Below are 23558 nucleotides of genomic sequence, written 5' to 3' on the forward strand. Positions count from 1 at the left end.
TTTTTGGCTGCTTTGGGTCTTCGTTGCTGTGCACGGGCTTTCTCTAGTTACTGTGAACAGGGGCTACTCTTCACTGCGGTGCTCGGGCTTCTCATTGCGGTGGCTTCTCTCGTTGCGGAGCACAGGCTCTAGGCGTGCAGGCTTCAGTAGTTGTGGCGCACGGGCTTAGTTGCTCTGTGGCATGTGGGATCTTCCTGGACCAGAGGTTGAACCCGTGTCCCCTGCATTGGCAGGCGGATTCTTAACCACTGCGCCACCAGGGAAGTCCATGATTTTCTTATTTTTCCAAAGGACCCTGACTTTCTGGAAAATAATTCTAGGATTTTTTATTTCTTAATCCTTTTTTTAATATCCTAAGTTAGAAATATTTATGGGTGGCATAAGAGATGTAAATGCAGATTATTTTTAAAAATAAAAAAGGATTTTTAGATAGTATTAAGGTAAAATAAGTATACTGATGCATTGAAAAATAGCAAAGTGTGGCCTGCAGGTTAGGTATGTAAGTGCATGCATATTTAAAACTGCTGTTGGTTTCCTATTATTGCCTTCTGATGCAGTTCAGCCCTTTTAGTAACCTTGTTTTCTGGTAAGAATGTATGAAAATGGAACTGTTTGTCAGGGCAAAGAGGGTTCTGGGAAGGAAGCAGTAAGAAAGGAAGTGGGGAAAAGAGAAAAGCTTGAAAATTAGTGTAAAATTATTTAAAGCCATGTAATTATATTAAAGATATATTAGACAAGATCAGAGGTATAAAAAGCACATACTGTTTACCCCCCACTCCCTGTTTATAAGGTGGAAAAAATACTCTTAAGGCATTTTCACTGTTTTATTTAGTAATAGTCACTATTTGGTAATCTTTATGCTTCATATTTTACTCCGTTCAATTCTTGCTGTTTGAGATTTTATGAAATTGGAAAACAACTGGCTACTACTTTTTGTAGTTGAATACTTAAGATTTGCATTTTCCTTTGTTTAGTCTCTTGTGGGTAACACATGCTTATTAATTCCTTCTAAATTTTTCTTCCCCGAATGTCAGTGTTTTTAGACGTAGTTTTAAAATAGACCACCATATATTATAAATTTTTATTACAGAAAACTTTAAACATGTACAAAGTAGAGAGAACTGTATAATGAATCCTAATGTACCTATTATCTAGCTTAAACAATTAGTAATATTCTGTTATTTCTTTTTTATAAAATAAAGGATGTTTTATTCACAGAAGTTTAATAATATTCTCTTGTTTTCCTGTAGGTGGTGCTTTGTAAATTTCACTCAGTGTTTCTGTCTCAGAAAGGGCAAGTTTATACCTGTGGTCATGGTCCTGGAGGACGATTAGGCCATGGAGATGAACAGACATGCTTGGTAATTGAAATGTCATTATACAGTTTAGGTAACTTCGGTAAAATTTTATAAACTGGAAACTTCAGTTAACTAAAAATTTTTTTTGACCAACTATAAGGAGAAAATAATATACCGACTGATAATAGAGTTTAGAAGATCAGTTACTTTCCTGGTATATTGTGTTCAAAATAAGGATTTAGATATGGTGCAAAATTCTAAAGCATCAAAGAAAAATTATATTGTATAGCAAACATTGAGTCAGGAGAGTACATAAATAAGCTTTCAAATATTTCCATAGTTGAAATTTAAAAAATCAGACTAATTGTAAAACTCTTTTCCTGTAGTCCAGGGTCCAAGTTTTTATTCATTTTTAACTTCTCATTAAGGTATTTGTGGTCTGAAAATTGAGCCAATATTTTCATTGTATAATCACAAAATTGACTTATGCTACTGAAACTTAGTGCTAATTGGAAGAAACCTAATAATCATTACATTCAGGAAAGTTATTTCCTCACTAGGTTATTTTTAAGGTAAGTTTTTTTTGAGGGGACTGCTGGCATCTTCATCAGTTAAGAGGTCTTTAAAAATGAGAGAGAGAGCTATGGTAGTCTCTTCCATTTTTCGAGGGTATATTATGTTCTAGGCATTGTTCATGCTTTCCATGCAATATCATTACCTTGATTTAAGTCTAACAACAGGCCTGTGAGGTTATAGGCCTTATTATCCTCATTTTATACACAATGACAATAATAATAGCACTCATTTATCAGTTGTTTACTCTGAGCCAGAGAGTGTTGTGTTTTGTACTTACTAACTCATTTACTCCTTATGCTGATTTTTTATCATCCAAAATGCTATTATTATTTTGTGTTCAGATGAAGAAAATGAGAGAAGATAAGAGATTCGTTTGAGATCAAATAGCTGGTAAATGACAGAATTAAGATTTGAACCCAGAACAGATGACTTTAAAGGAATATGATATCGTATGTTTGGTTATGCATCGAAGGGCTGCATTGATTCCTGTATTCTTATTTATTTCTTCACTACACCAATGAATACTTTGGCTGAAGAGCTCCCTTTATTCAAACCAAACACGTTTGCACTTGGTGTATGATAATTGATAAGGGCTCAGAAATCATTTATTGAATCAAATTGTTTTATTGAAATGTCTTACTGGGATTTTGTATTTTACTTATAAAGCAATGTCCATTAAACTTATCTTCCCCTTGCTGAATTGTACAGTTTGCCTATGATAGATACAGGCGTACAGCAGTCGTATCATTTGGGATGTGGTATCATAAGATTGTATTTGTATTTTGTACTGTATATAAATGGTTAATGTAATATACTAAAGTTAATTTTATTTTGTAGGTCCCTAGGCTTGTGGAAGGACTGAGTGGTCATAATTGTTCTCAAGTGGCAGCTGCTAAGGATCATACTGTTGTATTAACTGAAGATGGATGTGTTTATACGTTTGGCCTAAATATTTTTCATCAATTAGGAATCATTCCTCCACCTTCCAGTTGTAATGTACCCAGACAGGTAAACTTCTCTTTTTTAAATAATAAGGTGACCATTGGTATAAAACCTATATGGACAAAAAAATGGAAGGCATTGACAGAGCAACTTATTTTACTTGTATTCAACAGTGTGTTTTTTCAGTGGTATATATTTTATTTTTCACAGGAGAAATTAAGCATAGTAATGTACAGATTAACATTTGTTTGGAGTGAGGAAGAAAGCACTTGGGAAATTAGGCAGCAAACTGCCTTAGATTCAACTTGTATGTGTTCATAAGCATCGGGGAATCCAGATATTTTGGGTTTGAAACTTAAATAATTTTGAGACCCTCCTTAAGAAAAAAATAGAAATTTTTATAAGTAAAAAATGGGCCATGTAAATGAGGCATCCAGAAACTTAAGGTTATTGGCTTCATGGTAGATCTGTCTCTGCGCAGAAATCATACCTGGCAAGTTTATGTGAGGGAACATAGGTCTAAAAGCAACTGTTTTTGTTCTGTTTTCCCCTTCCCATTTGTACAACCACCACCAGAGGGTGGCCTTTCCTCAACTTTAGGGACCTAGTACGCAGGACAGGACTGGTGCTTTAACATTAATATGTTACTAGAATCGTCACATATAGCAAATGTGTTTTCAACTCATAAGATTTTGTATTTTGGGTGTTAGACTTCTTCACTGGTTTAATCCTCTGGATTTAAAATGATTAATAGATACACATTTTTAGTAATAAGCTTTAAAATCCAATGCTTTTCCATCCTGGATGGCTAATGAATCAACAGGAATTACTCCAAAATAATTAGAGGTAGTTTGCAATCTTTGGTACTTCTTAGGCCCATTTTCCCCAGCCAACTGTGGAATTTGTAGATATGTAATCATTTTGCAGGCTTCTTTAGAAATGGTAGATTTTACTCCCATTTTTATTCTCATTGTGGCTACCGTGGAGCTAGGGGTTGATATGGACATAGCCGGTACTCTTCAGTGCGGACAGTTCTGTGCCCCAGGAGCCGTTTGGCAGTGTCTAGAGCTCTGGGTTGATATGGACATAGCCGGTACTCTTCAGTGCGGACAGTTCTGTGCCCCAGGAGCCGTTTGGCAGTGTCTAGAGCTCTGGGTTGATATGGACATAGCCGGTACTCTTCAGTGGGGACAGTTCTGTACCCCAGGAGCCGTTTGGCAGTGTCTAGAGCTCTGGGTTGATATGGACATAGCCGGTACTCTTCAGTGCGGACAGTTCTGTGCCCCAGGAGCCGTTTGGCAGTGTCTAGAGCTCTGGGTTGATATGGACATAGCCGGTACTCTTCAGTGGGGACAGTTCTGTACCCCAGGAGCCGTTTGGCAGTGTCTAGAGCTCTGGGTTGATATGGACATAGCCGGTACTCTTCAGTGGGGACAGTTCTGTACCCCAGGAGCCGTTTGGCAGTGTCTAGAGCTCTGGGTTGATATGGACATAGCCGGTACTCTTCAGTGGGGACAGTTCTGTGCTCCAGGAGCCATTTGGCAGTGTCTAGAAACGTTTTTAGTTGTCACAGCTGGGTGTAGGGGTGGGAGTGGTGCTACCGACATCTAGTGGGCAGAGTCCAGGAATGCTGCTAAACCTCCTACGATGCACAAAAGAATCCCCACGATGAAGAATGATCTGGTTCAAACTGTCAGTAGTGTCACTGTTGAGATACTCTGGATATGTCAAATTTAAAGGTATCATAGTTTTTAATAAGAATGAGAACGCCTGTCTTGCATATTGCTTGTTAACAAAGGTTTAATGATTTGGTTTTTATACTGTGTCAGTTTTTTTTTTTTTACATGTTTAAACAGCTGACTTAAGGTGGCTGCATCAGATGTCTTGTATTCTGAGAAGAGCTGGGGTCTCAGTATTAGTGCTGAGATCTATTAGTGATGAATGCCATTAGCACTTGAGGGGGGTGCTGGCAGCAAGTATGCCATATATTTGCTACCCTGGTCTGCTGGATCTTGTGCAAAATTCTGTTAGTTCATAGGTACATAATAAACTGAAGTCTTATTTGCCTTTTGAATAGATGCAAGCAAAATATCTGAAAGGGAGGACAGTCACTGGAGTAGCAGCAGGCAGGTTTCACACAGTGCTATGGACTAGAGAAGCTGTTTATACTATGGGACTAAATGGTGGACAGCTGGGTAAGAAATCCATGATGACAATATCTGAAAAATAAATTGTATTCTTAAAACGGATATTTTGTGATTTGTTTATTTGTGTAATTTTTTAGGTTATTTACTAGATCCCAATGGAGAAAAGTGTGTAACTGCTCCTCGTCAAGTCTCTGCCCTTCATCATAAGGACATCACTGTGTCTTTGGTTGCTGCTAGTGATGGGGCAACTGTCTGTGTTACCACAAAGGGAGATATTTACTTACTTGCAGACTATCAGTGCAAGAAGATGGCTTCTAAGTATGTGTATTTTTGTGAAAGAAACATACTTTAATAATAATTCAGCTCTTCCAGCAAATATCTGAGTATCAGCTTTATGCATTCTCTGAAATGTCAGATGGAGAAAATTGAATGGTGGGAAAGTCAGGAGTTTTTGCCTTTGATAATCTTAGTCTTTTGGCAAACATCCAGTAAATATATATAAAAGTTCTTTGTAGGTTGTAAAACAGTATTTCTGAATTATGGTAACATATGGTTAAATATGACCTATAAGTTTCCCTTTTTTATGCTTCAGGTGCGCAGAACTAGATGAATCATAATTCTTGGTTTGTGACACTATCATCATTGGTTCATGTGTAGCCTTTTATATATTATACACTTATTTATTTAAAAAAAATAATCATATTCTGTGGACCCTCTACTCAGTCCATGTATTTATACCTAAGTGGTATATTTTGTTATCTTTGTATCTGTATAGCCAGTTGTTATCTGTTCTAGTAACATGCAGGAAACAAGCAGTTGGCTGTCTAATCAAAAAGTCAGTTAAAGCAGGGAATTATAAAACTAAGATGGGTCTACCAATTGGAGTTCTCTGTCTTTTGTGCATAAACCATACTTATAATACTTATAATGTGTTACCTGTTACTTCACTTTGAATGATTTAAGGAGCAAGTGCTTAAAAACAAGTGTGAAGTAAGTTAAGGGCAGAATCCTATATTTTTTATATATTTTCAGTATTTTATATAGTTGGTTAATCCATATCTGATTTGACAGCCATTTTTTGCTTGTCATATTTATTGTGTCGTTTTAAAGTATTCAGCTTTTACAGAAAGTGTTCTTTTCAGACTAATATTTCATTGATTTACATAATATTTCATTATATTATAACTGTAGTAATAAATACAAGTAGAGAAATAGATCTTTGAGCAGATACAATAGCTCAGTTAGTAGAAGCAGGAGTGTGTAGGAATTCTAGAGAGTAGCTATCCAACTTTTAAAGTAATCAGGGATTTGAATTGAAATGCAACAGAATGTGCTTTTGCTAATGTCAATGAGATGGTAACTTCATGAACAGATACCAACTATGAGGTTAGCTCATGAGCAGATGTCAACCATCAATATATACAACTTATCTTCTGTGTGTAACAACTGGAAGGTTATCAATTGTAGGTCATATTTCAGTTATAAAAACATGAAAATGTGAACATACATGTTTCTTAGAACTGACTATGTAGGTTTCTTTCTGAGCATGAGATGATTTGTGGAATGTTAGGTTTTGTTTTTACTTTACATTTACAAAATTTGCCCTGATAACATTAAATTACATAAATATAAGTTACATGCAAGTTTTCACTAAGAAAATTCTTTTGTTACAGCTGGTTACAACATAGTAATTTTGGGAAGAAAAACATTAAACAAACAAACAAAAACATTTTAAAACGTGGGTAAAATATCTGAAAGGGAGGATAATCATTGGAGTAATAGCAGGCAGGTTTCACACAATGCTACAGGCACATCACATGTGTAGATGTAATGAAATGTATAATGAATTGGCTAGTGCATGAGTTATTAAATTAGCAATACTAATGATTTTTATGGTAGGTGTATCTATTTAAAGTTGTCCGTATTTGAAATTAAGGATTTCTGTTTTGATCTGAGGTTTAAATTTTTTCTGTTACAATGCAGATATATTTAGGAGCGTTTAGGCTTATCAGTTATTTAAGCTAGAGAGAATGTGTGTACATGAGCAAGTGAGGTTTTAGATGGTTAATGTGTGTATCTGGGTAGGTAGAGACTTGTGGGGAGGGAAGGACTTGCCATAGAAAGAAATGGTCATTGTGTAGGGGAAACTCATAAAAGGAGGGACTGAGGATACCAAAGACCAAACCATCTTACTCCACCGTTCACAGTAATCACCCTAAATTAGTGTTTGAACAGTAATTTCTTTAAAATTGATTGTATATTTTAGAGAACATGTTAATCTAGAATTTTTTTTTTCACCCAGACAACTAAACGTGAAAAAGGTTCTTGTATCTGGGGGGCATATGGAATACAAAGTTGATCCTGAACATTTGAAAGAAAATGGGGGTGAAAGAATTTGCATTCTTGCAATGGACGGAGCTGGAAGGGTGAGTATATATTTATACAAAAGCATAGTAATCTTGTTCTCAGTTGATAGCTGTAGGAGACCTGATGATGTAAAACTGTATTGCTATGATAGTGATGATTCCTGTTGACTTTTGTTCCCCTACTTGTTTTTGATGTCCAGTACTGATTATTGATAGTTGGGAGCTGGTATTTCAAAGAAAGTATGATAACATTTAACTGATGTTGCATAGTACTGCCTTGTTAAACTGTAGTTTAAAGTTTCATTTATTGCGCTTAAAATGGAAGTAAGGGGTTTTGATAGCTTATTTGATACATACACTGAGTACTGAAAAATGGAATTGCGTAGATATGAGATACATAACTATTCTTAAAAAAAGTAAAAAGCTAAGCTGGCAATATTAAAAATACATAATTGGAAATTTTCTCTCAAATTTGGTTTTAGACAAATGTACACATTATATGTATGCAGAGATCATAACTATCATATAGAAAATGTAATGTATTCCTAGATCACTATATAAAGAATCTCTGGGGCTTTCCTGGCGGTCCAGGGGTTAAGACTCCACACTCCCACTGCAGGGGGCCCGGGTTCAGTCCCTGGTCGGGGAACTAAGATTCTGCATGCCGCACAGCGCAGCCAAAAAAAAAAAAAAAAAAGACTCTCTTACCTCTTTTCATTTAAGTAAATAGAGTTCTAATTTTTATTCCTCTGATAAAATGGTCAATTAAAAAATAAGTATTATACATTAGAAACACTGAAAAAATTTTACACTGTGACTGGAAAAACAGATTGCTTTCTGCTTTTTGTTTATACAATAAAAACATACAACAAGTGTTTTTTGAGGTTTTATAAAGTGCTTTAAAAATTGACATTTTAGAAATTGAAGAATTAATCATAAAGCTCCACCTGCTGGTACATTACAGGCATAAATCTACTGTGGTTGATCATTTTATTTGAGGGAACTATAAGAATTAGAGATCTAATTTGTACTAAAAGCAGGAAGTAGAGGCATGGAGTTGCATTTAAAAAGTTGAATATAAAAACATTTGACTTTGGGATTTATTTCATTTACATTAATAGGGATCTAGCTTGTTTATACACGTGGATATTTACCTCCTGTAAAATTAATTACTTTCCTATAAAAATGACAGCCAAGCTCTGACGGAATCAGTTAATCAATACAGTCTATTTTTGTGTACATAACTTTTGAGTGACCTTGGCAGATACCATTCTGTGCTTTAGGTTTCTTAATTATGAGGGGATTGAGCTTTTAAAGATCAGCAGTATTAATTGCTCAAATGAAATCATACTTGGAATACCAATCTGTGAAGCAGATAAAAGGGTTGCTGCTCTGGATAAGCTGGATTGGGAAGCCCAGCACCCTGCCTCTCATCGTTCTCCATCCCTGAGCAGCAGCCCCTGAGCCATTTCTCAGGAACACTAAGGTTTGCAGAACCACGGGGAAGCCATTGAATACTATGATTTTTCTGTCTCTAAGACTTTGTTTTACTTGAGTTATGCAGACATCTCCTTTTTTTCCCCCTTGAGAGTAAAGTTTGGATTTTCATAGGGTGGTTTACATTCTTGTAAATACTACACCAAGTCTGACATTCCAAGTTTTAGCATTAAGATTTTCGTTTTTCTTTCCATTGTATCTGTTTGCCCCAAACAAGTAACAGTGAAAATTACTTAAGAGGAGTGTCTTTAAAGCATTTTTAACGCTTCATGTTAGCTTGATGTATTTTCTGAAAGACACACCATCTTGACTTTTATAGTGTTTATCTTTTACTGTGAAAGAATGAACATTGAAACATACTAATCAGAGCTTTTATTTTTAGAGATAATATCTCTTGATTTCATTTTTTGGTTGTTCAGATGCTATATTGCTTTCTATTTCCACTGTAATTTGGTTTTATCTTAGGTATTTTGCTGGAGATCAGTCAACAGTTCTCTGAAGCAGTGTCGATGGGCCTATCCACGCCAAGTCTTCATTTCTGATATTGCTTTAAGTAGAAATGAAATTCTTTTTGTCACAAGAGATGGAGAGGGATTTAGAGGGAAATGGTTTGAAGAAAAAAGAAAGAGTTCTGAAAAGAAAGGTTAGTTCATATATGTGAATGGCATACCTTCAGCTAACGTTTAATTTTATAAGTATTTATCATTAGGTTTAACTGACAAGTGTTATTAGGTTTTACCCCTATGTCTCTTCTTTTGATTTTGGTTGTGTGTATGCAGGTAAACAAAGGGAATTCAATCCACTTAAGTCCGTAGTTTTCAACCTTTTAGTATGCCCTGAGGTCATGGCACATTCCCATCAGTAACGGGCACATTAGTCTCTAGCCTTGGCTCTAGGGGCAGGGATATATAAAGTTTAAAAAAAAAAAAAAACTTCCCAGATGGATTTGAACCATCTTCCAAGCTCCTTTTTTTTTCTCTCCCCAGACTGAGAATTGAGTGGCTTATGCTATGGGTTTTTTTGTTTTTGTTTTTTTACATGTTTGAATATATAAAATTAAACTTTTATAAAGTATCTTAGGACTTAGAGGAAAATTACAGGAAGAATAAGGTTTTTATGTTCACTGAGAATTTTAAAAAGTACAGGTTGTTTTATTAAACGATTGCTGAATAATTGGAGACAAGTTTTATTCATTCCTTGATGAATATAAAGGAGAGCTTTAATTAAGATGCTACCATTGAAAATAGAAGTCATTCATTACATTATATAGTTCATTCTTAATTATCTGATTATAAATTTATAAACTTGTGGGTTATTTAACATTGGTTTTTAACTTAGGTTAGCAGCTTTTTTCTTTCATCCGTAATTAGTAATCTGTTGCTTTTTTTTTTTTTCCTTCCAGAAAAATTTGAATTCATTTACCTCTTTACATCTCATTGCTCCCACCCTAGCCCAAATTATCACATGATCGACTGCAAAAAATAAGTTTTCTTATTTCCACTCTTGCTTCATTTTATCTCTTCTCTTACCAGCGTGAGCTTTTAAGCTCTGATCCTCATATTCCTGTGTTTAAAAACTCTGATGGTTTCCTCACTTCCTGAACATGGCCTACAAGGCTCCTGCTCTGACCCTTGTCTGCATCTCTGAACTCCTCTTGAGTTCTCTCCCTCTCACTTACCACTCTTCACACACACTGACCTTCAGGTATTCAGTCTTGTCCAGCTGTGATTAGTCCCAGGGCCTTTCCTGATTTTTCACATCTCAGCTTAATTTTTACTTCATCAGAGATGTTTTCACTGATTCCTTAATCTAAACTTAGTAACCCTGTTTTACTTTTAATACTCTTTGTATTTTCATCATGCAACTTATTTTTACTTGTTTTTATGTATTTATCTTTGTGATTAATTTTTCTAATGCTGGTCTCCTATCAGATTATAAGATGGCAAGAACCATGATATAAGGTCTGTATATCCTTATAGAGGAATCAAAGGTTCCTCTGTATTCCTTAGCATTCAGCATATTTCCTGACACATAGTAGTCCCTCATTAAGTCATCTGTTGAATAAATAAATCAGTTATTATATGCTAAAAGATATATAAAGAACATTTATAATTACTCAGGAAGTTATAAACATATTCTTCAAAATTATAAAGCCACAAAGGAATGATTTTTGGGTAGTTTATTGAGTTGTCATATTTCATTTCTTTATAGATTACACAAGTCTGTAAACATTTAAGGTATATTTACTATGTGCCGGATATAGGGCTAGGTTTTAATGATACAAAAATATATGACAGGCCCCTATTCTCAGACACTTAACGAGTTTGTAGGGGCAATAGACATGTATATAAATATTTGCAGTTCATGGAGACAAATACTAACGTGCACATGATAAGTTTTTTGAGAGCATAGAAATTAGAATAACTGATTGTCAGGGGAAGATAAGTAAAGCTCTGTGAGGCTGAAATAGAGTGAATTTTTGAGAGAGTAACCAGAATGCACGTTCGACTTGTAAGTGTTGGAAGTCCTCAGAATTGTGTCTTAGTCATATTTAGTGGTCTAAAACTGAATTCTGATCTCATGCTCATGCATCTGCTTTTCAGTGTTTCTAAGTAAATGGTTTTCTTTCACACCCCATATTCACTCACCCTCTACATCCCATTGGTCACCAAGTTTTGTCACTTCCATTTCAAATATTTTTGAAATCTTCACTTTCTCTAGTTTCATTGCTACAACCTCAGTCTATAGTGTTCATTCTTTTTCTGGACTCTTAGTTTCCTAAATGATCTCTTTGTCTTTATGTTTATTTACTTTAAACATTTTTCATACTACAGTCAGAATCATTTCTTTGCATGCACATTTCATTTTTTTTTAAATAGCCTTGATCTGACTTCTGATGATAAAATCATTTAATGTCTGTCTTCTCTGCTACATTGTGTACTTCAAGATGGTAGGGACATGCCTATCTTATAGGTTCACTACTGTATTACTAGGGATACACTGTAAAGCACTTTATCACAGTAGCACAGTGTGGTCACTCAGATATTTGCTGAATAAATGGAAGGAAGGGGGAGAAGAAGGGAGGGAGCAAATAAAATTTTTAATGGAAACTGAGGAATTTTAGAAGGTCGTATAATATTGTATTTGCCTTTTAGACAGCTTTGGTTGCAGTGTGGAGGATAATATCATGAATAATTGAGAATTAACCCACCAAAATTTCCTTTATAAGGCAACCAATATATAGGGTGTAAATTATGTTGAAGAGAGAGAAGATGTAGTTCTTCAGAAGGACTTAATACAGACAAAAGATATTTCCATATTCTCCTAATTGTTTTTCTGTTCTATTTACTCCTAAATCATTTTAACAGTTTCAATAGAGCCTTGATTAATTGAAGTTTATTTTTTTCTTTTTAGCAGAGATTTTATCGAACCTTCATAATTCCTCACCAGATGTGTCTTGTGTCTCTGATATAAATAGTGCATATGAAAGAATTCGACTTGAGAAACTTACTTTTGCCCATAGAGCTGTTAGTGTCAGCACAGATCCAAGTGGATGCAACTTTGCGATCTTGCAGTCAGATCCTAAAACAAGGTACTCTTGTATATATTAAATTTCATTTTTAGAAGGAACAGTCACTGGGTTTTCTGTTTTCAATAGCTCTTGGAACAAATTTAATTGAAGAGCTGTTGTCAAGTCTTGTAGAGACTTCAGACATATGGATACAGTCATGTTACCAGGTTAACTCAGGGGTGGAATTTGTTATATTGGAAATGTTGACTGTTCCTTTTAGTTTGTAAACTGATATTTATTGAAAATATTGAAGATAATGTGTACATATACGCACAAAATTGATTCATATCTTTAGTACTTTGTGATGTACTCTAGGTTCTCAGATTCTGAGAAATAGATTATAAATATTTGTTACGTAGTTTATAAAAATTTCTGACCCTTGAATACAATGAGAAATGACAAAGGAAGAGGTAGTATAGAGTCATCTGGTGGGCATTGTGAATCTCAGTGCAAATCTTCTGTCACATTAGTACAGAGATGACAGGTTAAGATAAATATCAAGGGTCTTATTGAAGAGGGAAAAAGTCCTAGAGACAGGGTTATCATTCCTCCTGCTTTGCCCAGGTCAGTCCCATATTTAGCACTGAACGTCTATTCTCCTGGGAAACCCCTCAGTCCCAGGCTGACCAGGGGGGTTGGTCACCCTACCTAGAAGGGCAAAATGTAGATTGGGAAGGTAGGATTGCATGCTTACAGTACTGAAAGAACCAGAGTTGTGGACTGATGTATGTCTGTGTGTGTATTTATCTTTACTTCCTTAAGTTTGTAACCTATTCTGGGATCTGGGACCTGAAGTATTTACTCGTTTTTCTGTATTTGTTTTTCTCCACTTGTGAAATAAAAGGATATAAAAGAGGAAAAAGTTGAAAACTGTACTTCTACTCTTTTTGAATGTTTTTAGTGATACTTTTAATCATTTAAAAAATTTCTGTGAAACAGTCGTTCAAATTTATATTCTAGTGTTTCCTCGTAGAAAGAAAACACTGCTTTCAAAGGAACACTTAATTCTTGTCATTTTAGTTTAGGGGAAAAAATACGTAAAGGAATAGAAAATATTTAAAGGGTGATACAGTATCAAAGACTGTGAGCAATATCCTTATGTTACTGGAAATGCTAAATTTAAAATTTTCTAAGTTTAATAAATAAAAAAGAAATTATACTTTAAAAGGAGAATTGGCTAGGGATGCTTTCTTTTTTTCATTTTCTGGAAAGTAAAAATAATTTTTGTTTCATTTCTAGCCTTTATGAAATTCCAGCTGTGTCCTCATCATCCTTTTTTGAAGAGTTTGGCAAACTGTTGAGGGAAACGGATGAAATGGACAACATCCATGATGTGACATTTCAAGTTGGCAATAGAATCTTCCCTGCACATAAATATATTTTGGCAGTGCGTTCTGACTTTTTCCAGAAATTGTTTCTTTCAGATGGTACTACTTTAGACTTTATAGATGTTTACCGGAAAGATGAAGATTCTGCAGGGTGCCATCTCTTTGTGGTAGAGAAGGTTCATCCTGACTTGTTTGAATACCTTTTACAATTTATATACACAGATACTTGTGACTTTTTAACTCATGGCTTCAAACCAAGAATCAATTTAAACAAAAAACCAGAAGAATATCAGAGCACTCCGAATTGTCATTTGAATAAAATGAATTCCCATGAAGATAATCAGAAGTCAGCATTTGAAGTTTACAAAAGTAATCAAGCTCATACAATTAGTGAAAAGCAGAAAAGCAAAAACAAATCTTCCAGAAAAGTAAAAAGTGTTGGGGAAGATGATCCTGTAAAAATGTTGCAAAATGTTGCAAAGAAATTTGGTTTCAGTAATTTGAGTAGTAGGTATGACTCCTCCTTGATATCTGTTCATGTACCTCATTATGTCCTCCTTTTAGAAATTCTTTGTTGTTTTTTTTTTTGTTTTTTTGTTTTTTTGCTTTGATTTACTGCTGCTACTGTTCTTGCTTCTGTTCTTGGACCTGCTTCTCCTCCTCCTCCCCTCCCTTCCCCCCATTCCCTCCTCATCTTCCTTCTCTTATTTTCTCTTTCCCTCAGTCTCCGTCTCCATGTCCTTTTCTCTCCAACTCCCCTTTAGTTTTTGGATTTGTATCTTTCTTTTCATGGACCTGTTTCTCCATTTTCTGTGAAAGCTATCTCTGGGATTCCCTGGATTAAAACATTAAAGATAGGAAGGCTGTTAGTGGGTTTGAACTCTCAGTGGTGTTTGTATAACAGGGATCTGGAGTGGCAGACAGTGTGGTATTCTGGAAAGAGTACTGTCTTTGGAGTTAGAAAGAACTATACATGCCTGTTAGCTCTATGACTAGCTAGGGCAAATTTCTTATTTCCTTGAACCTCAGTTTCTCAGTATATAAAAGGGGAGGGATAATATTGACCTAATATTGTTGGTGTAGTTTGGTCATACAGCATGTATAAAGTGCCTAATACAGTATTTGTCATCTTATAAACCAGATTTTTTGGAATTCTCTGTTTTTAAGGTATTTATATTGCCTGTGGCAGTATAACCTTAGTTGTGGGACAGGAGCAAGGGAGGGGAGTATATCATGTTTTCTAATTGAAAACAGTGAAGGGCTTTATGCATAATGATGTTTAATGTATTTTGAATATTAAGTATGATATTTCTTTATCACAGAGTGGGGATTAGTTGAGATACTCTTCCAGGTGATACAGATCATATAATTATGTTCAGATGTGGGCTAATTTGTTGGATTTTTGTTGTTGTTCGTTTTGGTAGGGGAGTATATTCACCAGTTGTTAATTTTTACCCTTGATAGGTTGGATGGAGTCCGATTTGAGAATGAAGAAATTAATGTCATTGCCAAGAAAACTGGTAATAAACCAAAGCTAAGTCAGAGAAAATGGTAAGTTAGGAAATGAAGATAAACTTTTCATCCCTAGATTTTGGGACCTAAGTGTGGAAATAGAGCTCTTTTTACTCATATGTGAAGCAAAGTGTGTATGTGGATACCCTCTTACCTTTATTAGTCTTCTTTATTTCTGGAAATGTTGGAGAGCTGTTGAGGCAAATGGATGAAGTATTAACTGCTCAATAAGACATTGATACAGTTCATTTTTTTCTGATTACTTTCTAATGAAGAAAGGAATTAAAAAATTTTTTTGGCCTGAATTTTGTATTTTTTTATAAGTAAGTAATGATGTTAACCCAAAATAATTATGCCTCGTCAGCATTATGAAGATTATTTCCTTTAGTATAATCTTTTTCTGTAATAGATATACTATTCTAAATATGTTTATTATTAAAAGTTTTTGTTTTTAGGTATGTGTACTTGGTAGGTGAAAAGTCTTGGAGAAAAAAAACTGTGGCGGTATCTAGACTGTGCTTAGCACAGAATAGGTTGTACAAATAAGTGAATTAAAGACCTTTGACTATGATGTTACTTATTACACCGGGCCTGTATTGAAAAAGGAAAATAAAAAGCAAGACTTTTTTGAATATTTATCTGTATTCAGTTCCCTTTATAAATATTATCTTTATTGTAAGGCCTTATTATCTTCCCTAAAGTGGAAGGAGATGAAGTACTTTATATGTATACCCTCAAGTTGTATATTCTTTGCCACCTGTAATTAGGAGAAAATCAAACGTTAAAACAAATCCTATAATGGATTTTCTTATTTTTTATTTGCTAAATATGTAAAGGAATTGCTCTTCAATTAAACTTTTTTTTTTTTTTTTTCAGTTCTTATTTATGTGATGTGACCATGAAATCAGTGGATGGAAAGGAATTTCCTTGTCATAAATGCGTTCTTTGTGCTAGACTTGGTAGGTACACTTTTGTTAGTTGCTGATTTTTTGTTTTGGTATTGTTTCACTATTCTTACTCAATTTTTTTTCTTTCAGAATATTTTCATAGTATGCTGAGTAGCTCATGGATTGAGGTAAGATTTAAATAGAACACATAGGCTGGTAGTTATACTTTATACTTTTGGGAAATTATATGCTAAAGAAATTAAAAAATATTTTAACTCAGTTTTTGCTTTGTATTCAACTATATTTATGCATAAGCCTGCTGGAAAATAGCAACATTCCAAAATGAAAATTGTTGCAAAAAAGTTCCTTAAATAAATTCTTCATTATTATTTGGACTTGTATTTGGAATACCAGTTTGTTTCTTTTTTTCTCAATTTTTCTTGATTCTTTTTCATGTTACAAGGCATTTTAAAATTAAATGTATCTCATTTTAGCTTTGCGTTTTATAAATGTTATGTTGTTTTGCATTTGATGTGATTCCTGTTAAAAGTTTTTCATACCAATAACCTCAGTCAGATTGTAGTAGTATTTTGTAGTTTAATTATTTTACTCTATTTTATTTAGGCTTCCAGTTGTGCAGCTCTGGAAATGCCAATACATTCTGACATACTGAAAGTTATTTTGGACTACCTCTATACTGATGAAGCTGTGGTGATAAAAGGTATTAATAAGAGTTAAGACATTTCAGATATTTAAGATATAGTTAAAAATGATAAAAATCACGTGAATCTTCATTTCTACTCTAATTGAAATAAGCCATCAACAGAGGCTTAAATTTAAAATAAGCAGTAGGGATAATTACTAATAGTAAAGAATGGAAAAGAAAATTTTCATTACCTATGTGAATATATAAGACTTATTAATATTGGTTGAGATTAGATTTAACATTTCCATACCCAGCTACTTATATGATTAAATGAGGACTTGACAGCAGGGAGTATAGCTTTGACAGTCTACAAAAGTTCTTTCTTGCCTATTTTTCCCCTGTGCGAACATACCTGAAGTAAAATAAATAGACTAATAATTGAACCGAAATTTATAAAGACAGTTCATTTGTATACTTTGTCAGGCAACACACCCATGTTTTATTTACCAGGTGTCTTTAGTCATAGAGTGGTATGCTTCTGTGTTCTGTTGTATGTTGATACCACATTTTCTTTATCCATTTGTCGATGGACATTTAGGCTGTTTCTATATTTTAACTGTTGTGAATAATGCTGCAGTGAACTTGGAAATGCAGGTATATCTTCAAGATCCTGATTTCAGTTCCTTTGGCTAAATACTCAGAAGTGGGATTGCTGTATCATATGGTAGTTCTATTTTTAATTTCTTGAGGAACCTCCATACTGTTCTCCATAGTGGCTGCACCAATTTACACTCCCACCAACCGTGCACAAGGGTTTCTTTTTCTCCCCATCTTCATCAACACCTGTTATCTTGGTTTTTTTTGATAATAGCCTTCCTAACAGGTATAAGGTGACATCTCACTGTGGTTTTGATTTTCATTTCCCTGATAAATAATGACGTTGAGCACCTTCTCTTTTACCTGTTGTCCATTTGTATGTCTTATTTGGACAAATGTCTATTAAGGTCTTTTGCCTGTTAAAAAAATTTTTTTTTATGTTTCTTTGTAAAAAATTTTTATATTGTATTGGACTATAGTTGATTTACAGTGTTGCAGGTTGTTTCAGGTGTACAGCAAAGTGAATCAGTTATACATATACATGTATCTATTCTTTTTCAAATTCTTTTCCCATTTAGGTTATTACAGAATATTGAGCAGAGTTCCCTGTGCTATATGTAGGTCCTTGTTTGTTATCTATTTTAAATATAGTAGTGTGTACATGTTAATCCTAAACTCCCAATTAATCCATCGGCACACCTTTCCCCTTTGGTAACCATAAGTTTGTTTTCTAAGTCTGTAATTTTTTTTGTTTGTTTTGCTATTGTATTTTTAGGAGTTCCTTATATATCCTGGATATTAATCTCTTATCAGTTATGGTTTGCAAATATTTTCTCCCATTCCAAAGTTGCCTTTTTATTTTGTTGACTGCTTTGCTGTGCTTTTGGTTTCATGTAATACCACTTGTTTATTTTTGCTTTTGTTACATGTGGTTTGGTGTCACATCTAAAAAATCATTGCTAAGACCAATGTCTGGGAGCTTTTCCCCTTTTTTCTTCTAGGAGTTTTATAGTTTCAGGTTTTAAATTCAAGTCTTTAATCCACTTTGAGTTGATTTTTGTGTATGGTGTAAGATGTGGGTCCAATTTCATTGTTTTGCATGTGGATATTAAGTTTTTCTAATACCCTTTATTGAAGAGACTGTCCTTTCCCCATTTTGTATTCTTGACACCCTTGTCAAAGATTAATTGGCTGTATATATGAGGGTTTATTTCTGGGCTCTGTATTCTGTCTCATTGGTCTACATGTCTGTTTTTATGGCAGTACGTTATAGTGTTGATTACTGAAGCTTTGTAATAGGATTTGGAAATCAGGAAATGTGATGCCTCCAGCTTTGTTGTACTTTTTCAATAGTGCTTTGGCTATTTACGGTCTTTTATGGTTCCGTATGAATTTTAGGATTACTTTTTCTACTTCTGTGAAAGATGCCGTTGGAATTTATATAGGATTTCATTGAATATGTAGATTGCTTTGGGTACAATGGGCATTTTAACAATATCAGTTCTTCCAGTCCATGAACATGGGCTATCTTTCCATTTATTTGTACCTTCTTTAATTTCTTGTCTCAGTGTTTCATAGTTTTTGGTGTGCAGATCTTTCACCTCCTTGGTTCAGTTTATTCCTAAGTCTTTTATTCTTTGTGATGCGATTGTGCGTGGGATTGTTTCCTTAATTTCTCTTTCTGTTAGCTCATTGTTAGCATATAGAAATGCAACAGGTTTTTGTGTATTGATTTTGTACCCTGCAACTTTATTCTTTCATTATTTTTAATAGTATTTTGGTGGCGTCTTCAGGGTTTTCTATGTATACTGTCATGTCATCTGCAAACAATGACAGTTTACTTCTTTTTCAATTTGGATTCCTTCTATTTCTTGTCTCATTGCTGTGGCTAGGACTTCCAATACTGTGTTGAATAAAAGTGGCGAGGGTGTGCATCCTTGTCTTGTTCCTGATCTTAGGTGAAAGCTTTCAGGTTTTTACTGTTGAATATGATGTTAGCTTTAGGCTTGTCATATATGGCCTTTATTTTGTTGAGGTACATTCCTTATATACCTAATTTCTTGAGAGTTTTTATTATGAATGTATGTTGAATTTTGTCATATTCATTTGCTGCAGCTATTGAGAGGATCGTATGATTTTTAGCCTATGTTCTGTTAACGTGGTGTATCGTGTTGATTGATTGGCACATGTTGAACTATCCTTGCATCACAGGTGTAAATCCCACTCGATCATGGTGTATGATCCTTTTAATATGCTGTTTAATTTGGTTTACTGGTATTTTATTGAGGATATTTATATGTATGTTAATCAGGGATATTGTTCTGTACTTTTCTTTTCTTGTAGTGAACTTGTCTGCCTTTGGTATCAGGATAATGCTGGCCTCATAAAATGAGTTTGGAAGTTTTCCCTCCTATTCAGTTTTTTTTTTTTTTTTTTAAACACTTTTTTTTTTTTTTTTTTTTAATTTTTTTATTTATTTATTTATTTATTTATGGCTGTGTTGGGTCCTCGTTTCTGTGCGAGGGCTTTCTCCAGTTGCGGAGAGCGGGGGCCATTCTTCATCGCGGTGCGCGGGCCTCTCACTATCGCGACCTCTCTTGTTGCAGAGCACAGGCTCCAGACGCGCAGGCTCAGTAATTGTGGCTCACGGGCCCAGTTGCTCCGTGGCATGTGGGATCTTCCCAGACCAGGGCTCGAACCCGTGTCCCCTGCATTGGCAGGCAGATTCTCAACCACTGCGCCACCAGGGAAGCCCTCCTATTCAGTTTTTGAGATGAGTTTAAGAAGGATTGAGGTTAATGTTTCTTTAAATATTTGGTAGCATTCACCTGTGAAGCTTTCTAGTTTTGGGCTTTACTTATTTTGGAGACTTCTAATTATTGATTCAGTCTCCTTACTGTGTTATTGGTCTGTTCAGATTTACTATTTCTTCATGATTCAGTTTTGGTATGTTGCTAGGAACTGATCCATTTCTTCTAGATTATCCAATTCATTAGCATATAGTTCACAATAGTCTCTTATGATCGTTTGTATTTCTGCGATATCACTGCGATATCACTGGTAATGTTTCCTCTTTCATTTACAATTATTTGAGTCTTCTTTTTTCTTAGTCTACAGGGGTGTGTTAATTTTGTTTATCTTTTCAAATAACCAACTCTTAGTTTAATTGGTCCTTTCTATTGTTTTACTAGTGTCTGGTTCATTGATTCCTGCTTTATCTATATTATTCCCTTTCTTCTAACTTTGGGCTCTGTTTTTCCTTTTTATAGTTCTTTGTTGTGTAAAAACCTTAAGGTTGTTCTTTTGTGATCTTTCTTTTTAAGGCATTTATCAGTATAAACGTGTTTCTTAGAACTTCTTTTGTTTAATCCTATAAGTTTTTTGTTTTTTGTTTTTTTTTAATTTTTATTTATTTATTTATTTATGGCTGTGTTGGGTGTTCGTTTTTTCTGTGCGAGGGCTTTCTCTAGTTGTGGCAAGCAGGGGCCACTCTTCATCGCGGTGCACGGGCCTCTCACTATTGCGGCCTCTCTTGTTGCGGAGCACAGGCTCCAGACGTGCAGGCTCAGTAATTGTGGCTCACGGGCCCAGCTGCTCCACGGCACGTGGGATCTTCCCAGACCAGGGCTCGAACCCGTGTCCCCTGCATTGGCAGGCAGATTCTCAACCACTTCGCCACCAGGGAAGCCCCCCTATAAGTTTTGATACGTTGTGTTTCCCATTTTCCTTCGTCTCAAGATATTATTTTGCTTTCTCTTTGATTTCTTCTTTGACATATTGGTTGTTCAGGACTGTATTGTTTAATTTCCACATATCTGTGAATTTTCCAGTTTTCCTCCTGTTTTTCTGACTTTATACCATTGTGGTTGGTAGAGAAGATACTTGGTATGATTTCAGTCTTCTTAAATTGTTAAGACTTGTTTTGTGGCCTCACATATCGTCTATTTTGTAGAATGTTTTGCGTACACTTGAGAAGAATGTGTATTTTGCTGTTGTTGGATGGAATGTTCTCTATATGTCTGTTAGGGCCTCTTGGCGGGTATTGTTAGTCAGGTCTGCTGTTTCCTTATTGGTTTCTGTGTGGATTATCTATTCCTATTGAATATGGCGTATCGAAGTCCTCTATTGTTATATTGATGTCTGTTTCTGCCTTCAGCTCTTTTACTGTTTCCTTTATATATTTAGGTGCTTCAATGCTGTATGTCTATTACAATTGTTATATCTTATTGATGTATTGACCCCTTTATCATTATATACTGACATCTTTGTCTCATGTGACTGTTTGTTTTTAAACATTTTTTTTTTTTTAATTTTTTTATTTTTAATTTATGGCTGTGTTGGGTCTTCGTTTCTGTGCGAGGGCTTTCTCTAGTTGCGGCAAGCGGGGGCCACTCTTCATCGCGGTGCGCGGGCCTCTCACTATCGCGGCCTCTCGTTGCGGAGCACAGGCTCCAGATGCGCAGGCTCAGTAGTTGTGGCTCACGGGCCTAGTTGCCCCGGGGCATGTGGGATCTTCCCAGACCAGGGCTCGAACCCGTGTCCCCTGCAATGGCAGGCAGATTCTCAACCACTGCGCCACCAGGGAAGCCCTCATGTGACTGTTTTTGACTTAAAGCCCATTTTGTGTGATACAAGTATGCCCAACCCCTGTTACCATTTGCATTGAGTATATGTTTTCATCCTCTCACTTTCAGCCTATGTGTGTCCTTAAAGGTAAAATAATTTTCTTGTAGGCAGCATATAGTTGTACCTTGTTTTTTAATCTATTCAACTACTTTGCTTTTGATTGGAGAATTTAATCCATTTACATTTAAAGTAATTATTGGTAAGTAAGGATGTACTTCTGGAATTTTGTCAGTTGTCTTCTGACTGTTTTGCAGTTCCTTTGTTCCCTTCTTCCTCTTGTGCTGTCTTCCTTTGTAATTTAATGATTTTTTGGTAGTGGTATGCTTTGGTTCCTTTCGCTTTACCTTTTGTGTTTCTACTGTAGGTTTTTGCTTTGTGGTTACCATGAGGCTTACATGTAATAATATTTTATAATTATAACAGTCTGTTTTAAAATAACCACAACTTTTTTTCTTTTTCTTTTTTTTAAATTGATGTTTAGTTGAATTACAATATTAGTTTCAGGTGTACAGCATAGTGGCTGAATATTTTTATTGATTATACTCCATTTAAAGTTGTTACAAAGTAATGTCTGTATTTCTGTGTGCTGTACACTATATATATCCTTGTTGCTTATTTATTTTATACATAGTAGTTTCTAACTCTTAATCCCATAAACCTATCTTGCCCCTCCCCCTTCCCTCTCCCCACTGGTAACAACTGCTTTTGTTCTCTATATCTGTGTGTCTGTTTTTGTTTTGTTATATACATTTGTGTTATTTTTTTTAGATTCCAGGATTCCACATATAATTAATAACATGGAGTATTTATCTCTCTCTGACTTATTTCATTAAGCACAATACCCTCTAGGTCCATTGTTGCAAATGGCAGAATTTCATTCTTTTTTTATGGCTGAGTAATATTCCACTGTATGTGAGATACACCCACACACACACCCACACACACACCCACCCACCCACCCACATCTTTATCCATTCGTCTATTGATGGGTATTGGGGTTACTCCCTATCTTGGTTGTTATTCACAACTTAACTTTGATTCCATACAAATCCTCTTCACTCTTACTTTTCTCCCCCTCTGCATTATTTCTTCAAATATTCTTTATGTCTGTTCTTTTTTCCTTCTGGGACTACCATAAGTATCTATCTAGGCTGGATGGTGTTCCATAGGCCTCTTATACTCAGTGTATTTTTATTCATTCTTGTTTTTCTTTCTGTTCCTCTGATTGGATGATCTCAATTGATGTATAGTTTCTGTCTTCATTGATAGTCTTAATTTCATGAGATATTATTCTTATACTTTCTTTTAGATTTTTAGACATGATTTTTTTAGTTCTTTGAACATATGCAAAATAATTGATTTTAAATCTGTAATATGTAATGGCTCAGCATCTTAGCATTCTCAGGGACAGATTCTCTTGGCTGCTTTTTTTCTGTATATAGACCATATATTTACATCTCTCTTTTCATCTTTTATAATTTTTTGTTGAGAACTGGACGTATCTAAATAATATCATGTAGCATCTCTTGAAATCAGATTTTCCTCCTTCCCCAGGGATTGTTGTG

At 34.9% G+C, this 23558-nt stretch overlaps 1 protein-coding gene across 2 annotated transcripts in view; it reads left to right on the forward strand.

The window, feature by feature from the left end:
* Positions 1-23558, forward strand: part of IBTK (inhibitor of Bruton tyrosine kinase) — a 102067-nt gene that overhangs the window by 18555 nt on the left and 59954 nt on the right. The window contains exons 5-16 of one of the 2 annotated variants that reach the window (XM_059941744.1): positions 1251-1361; positions 2712-2882; positions 4894-5011; positions 5101-5281; positions 7266-7389; positions 9292-9469; positions 12241-12418; positions 13637-14236; positions 15190-15276; positions 16114-16196; positions 16275-16312; positions 16749-16845. In XM_059941744.1, coding sequence (XP_059797727.1) covers positions 1251-1361; positions 2712-2882; positions 4894-5011; positions 5101-5281; positions 7266-7389; positions 9292-9469; positions 12241-12418; positions 13637-14236; positions 15190-15276; positions 16114-16196; positions 16275-16312; positions 16749-16845 — 1966 coding nt within the window. The remainder of the gene's footprint in view (positions 1-1250; positions 1362-2711; positions 2883-4893; positions 5012-5100; positions 5282-7265; positions 7390-9291; positions 9470-12240; positions 12419-13636; positions 14237-15189; positions 15277-16113; positions 16197-16274; positions 16313-16748; positions 16846-23558) is intronic. The other variant, XM_059941745.1, reaches the window with a different exon arrangement.

This window comes from Balaenoptera ricei, chromosome 12 (genome assembly GCF_028023285.1).
Source record: "Balaenoptera ricei isolate mBalRic1 chromosome 12, mBalRic1.hap2, whole genome shotgun sequence".
Classification (NCBI taxonomy): Eukaryota; Metazoa; Chordata; class Mammalia; order Artiodactyla; family Balaenopteridae; genus Balaenoptera; species Balaenoptera ricei.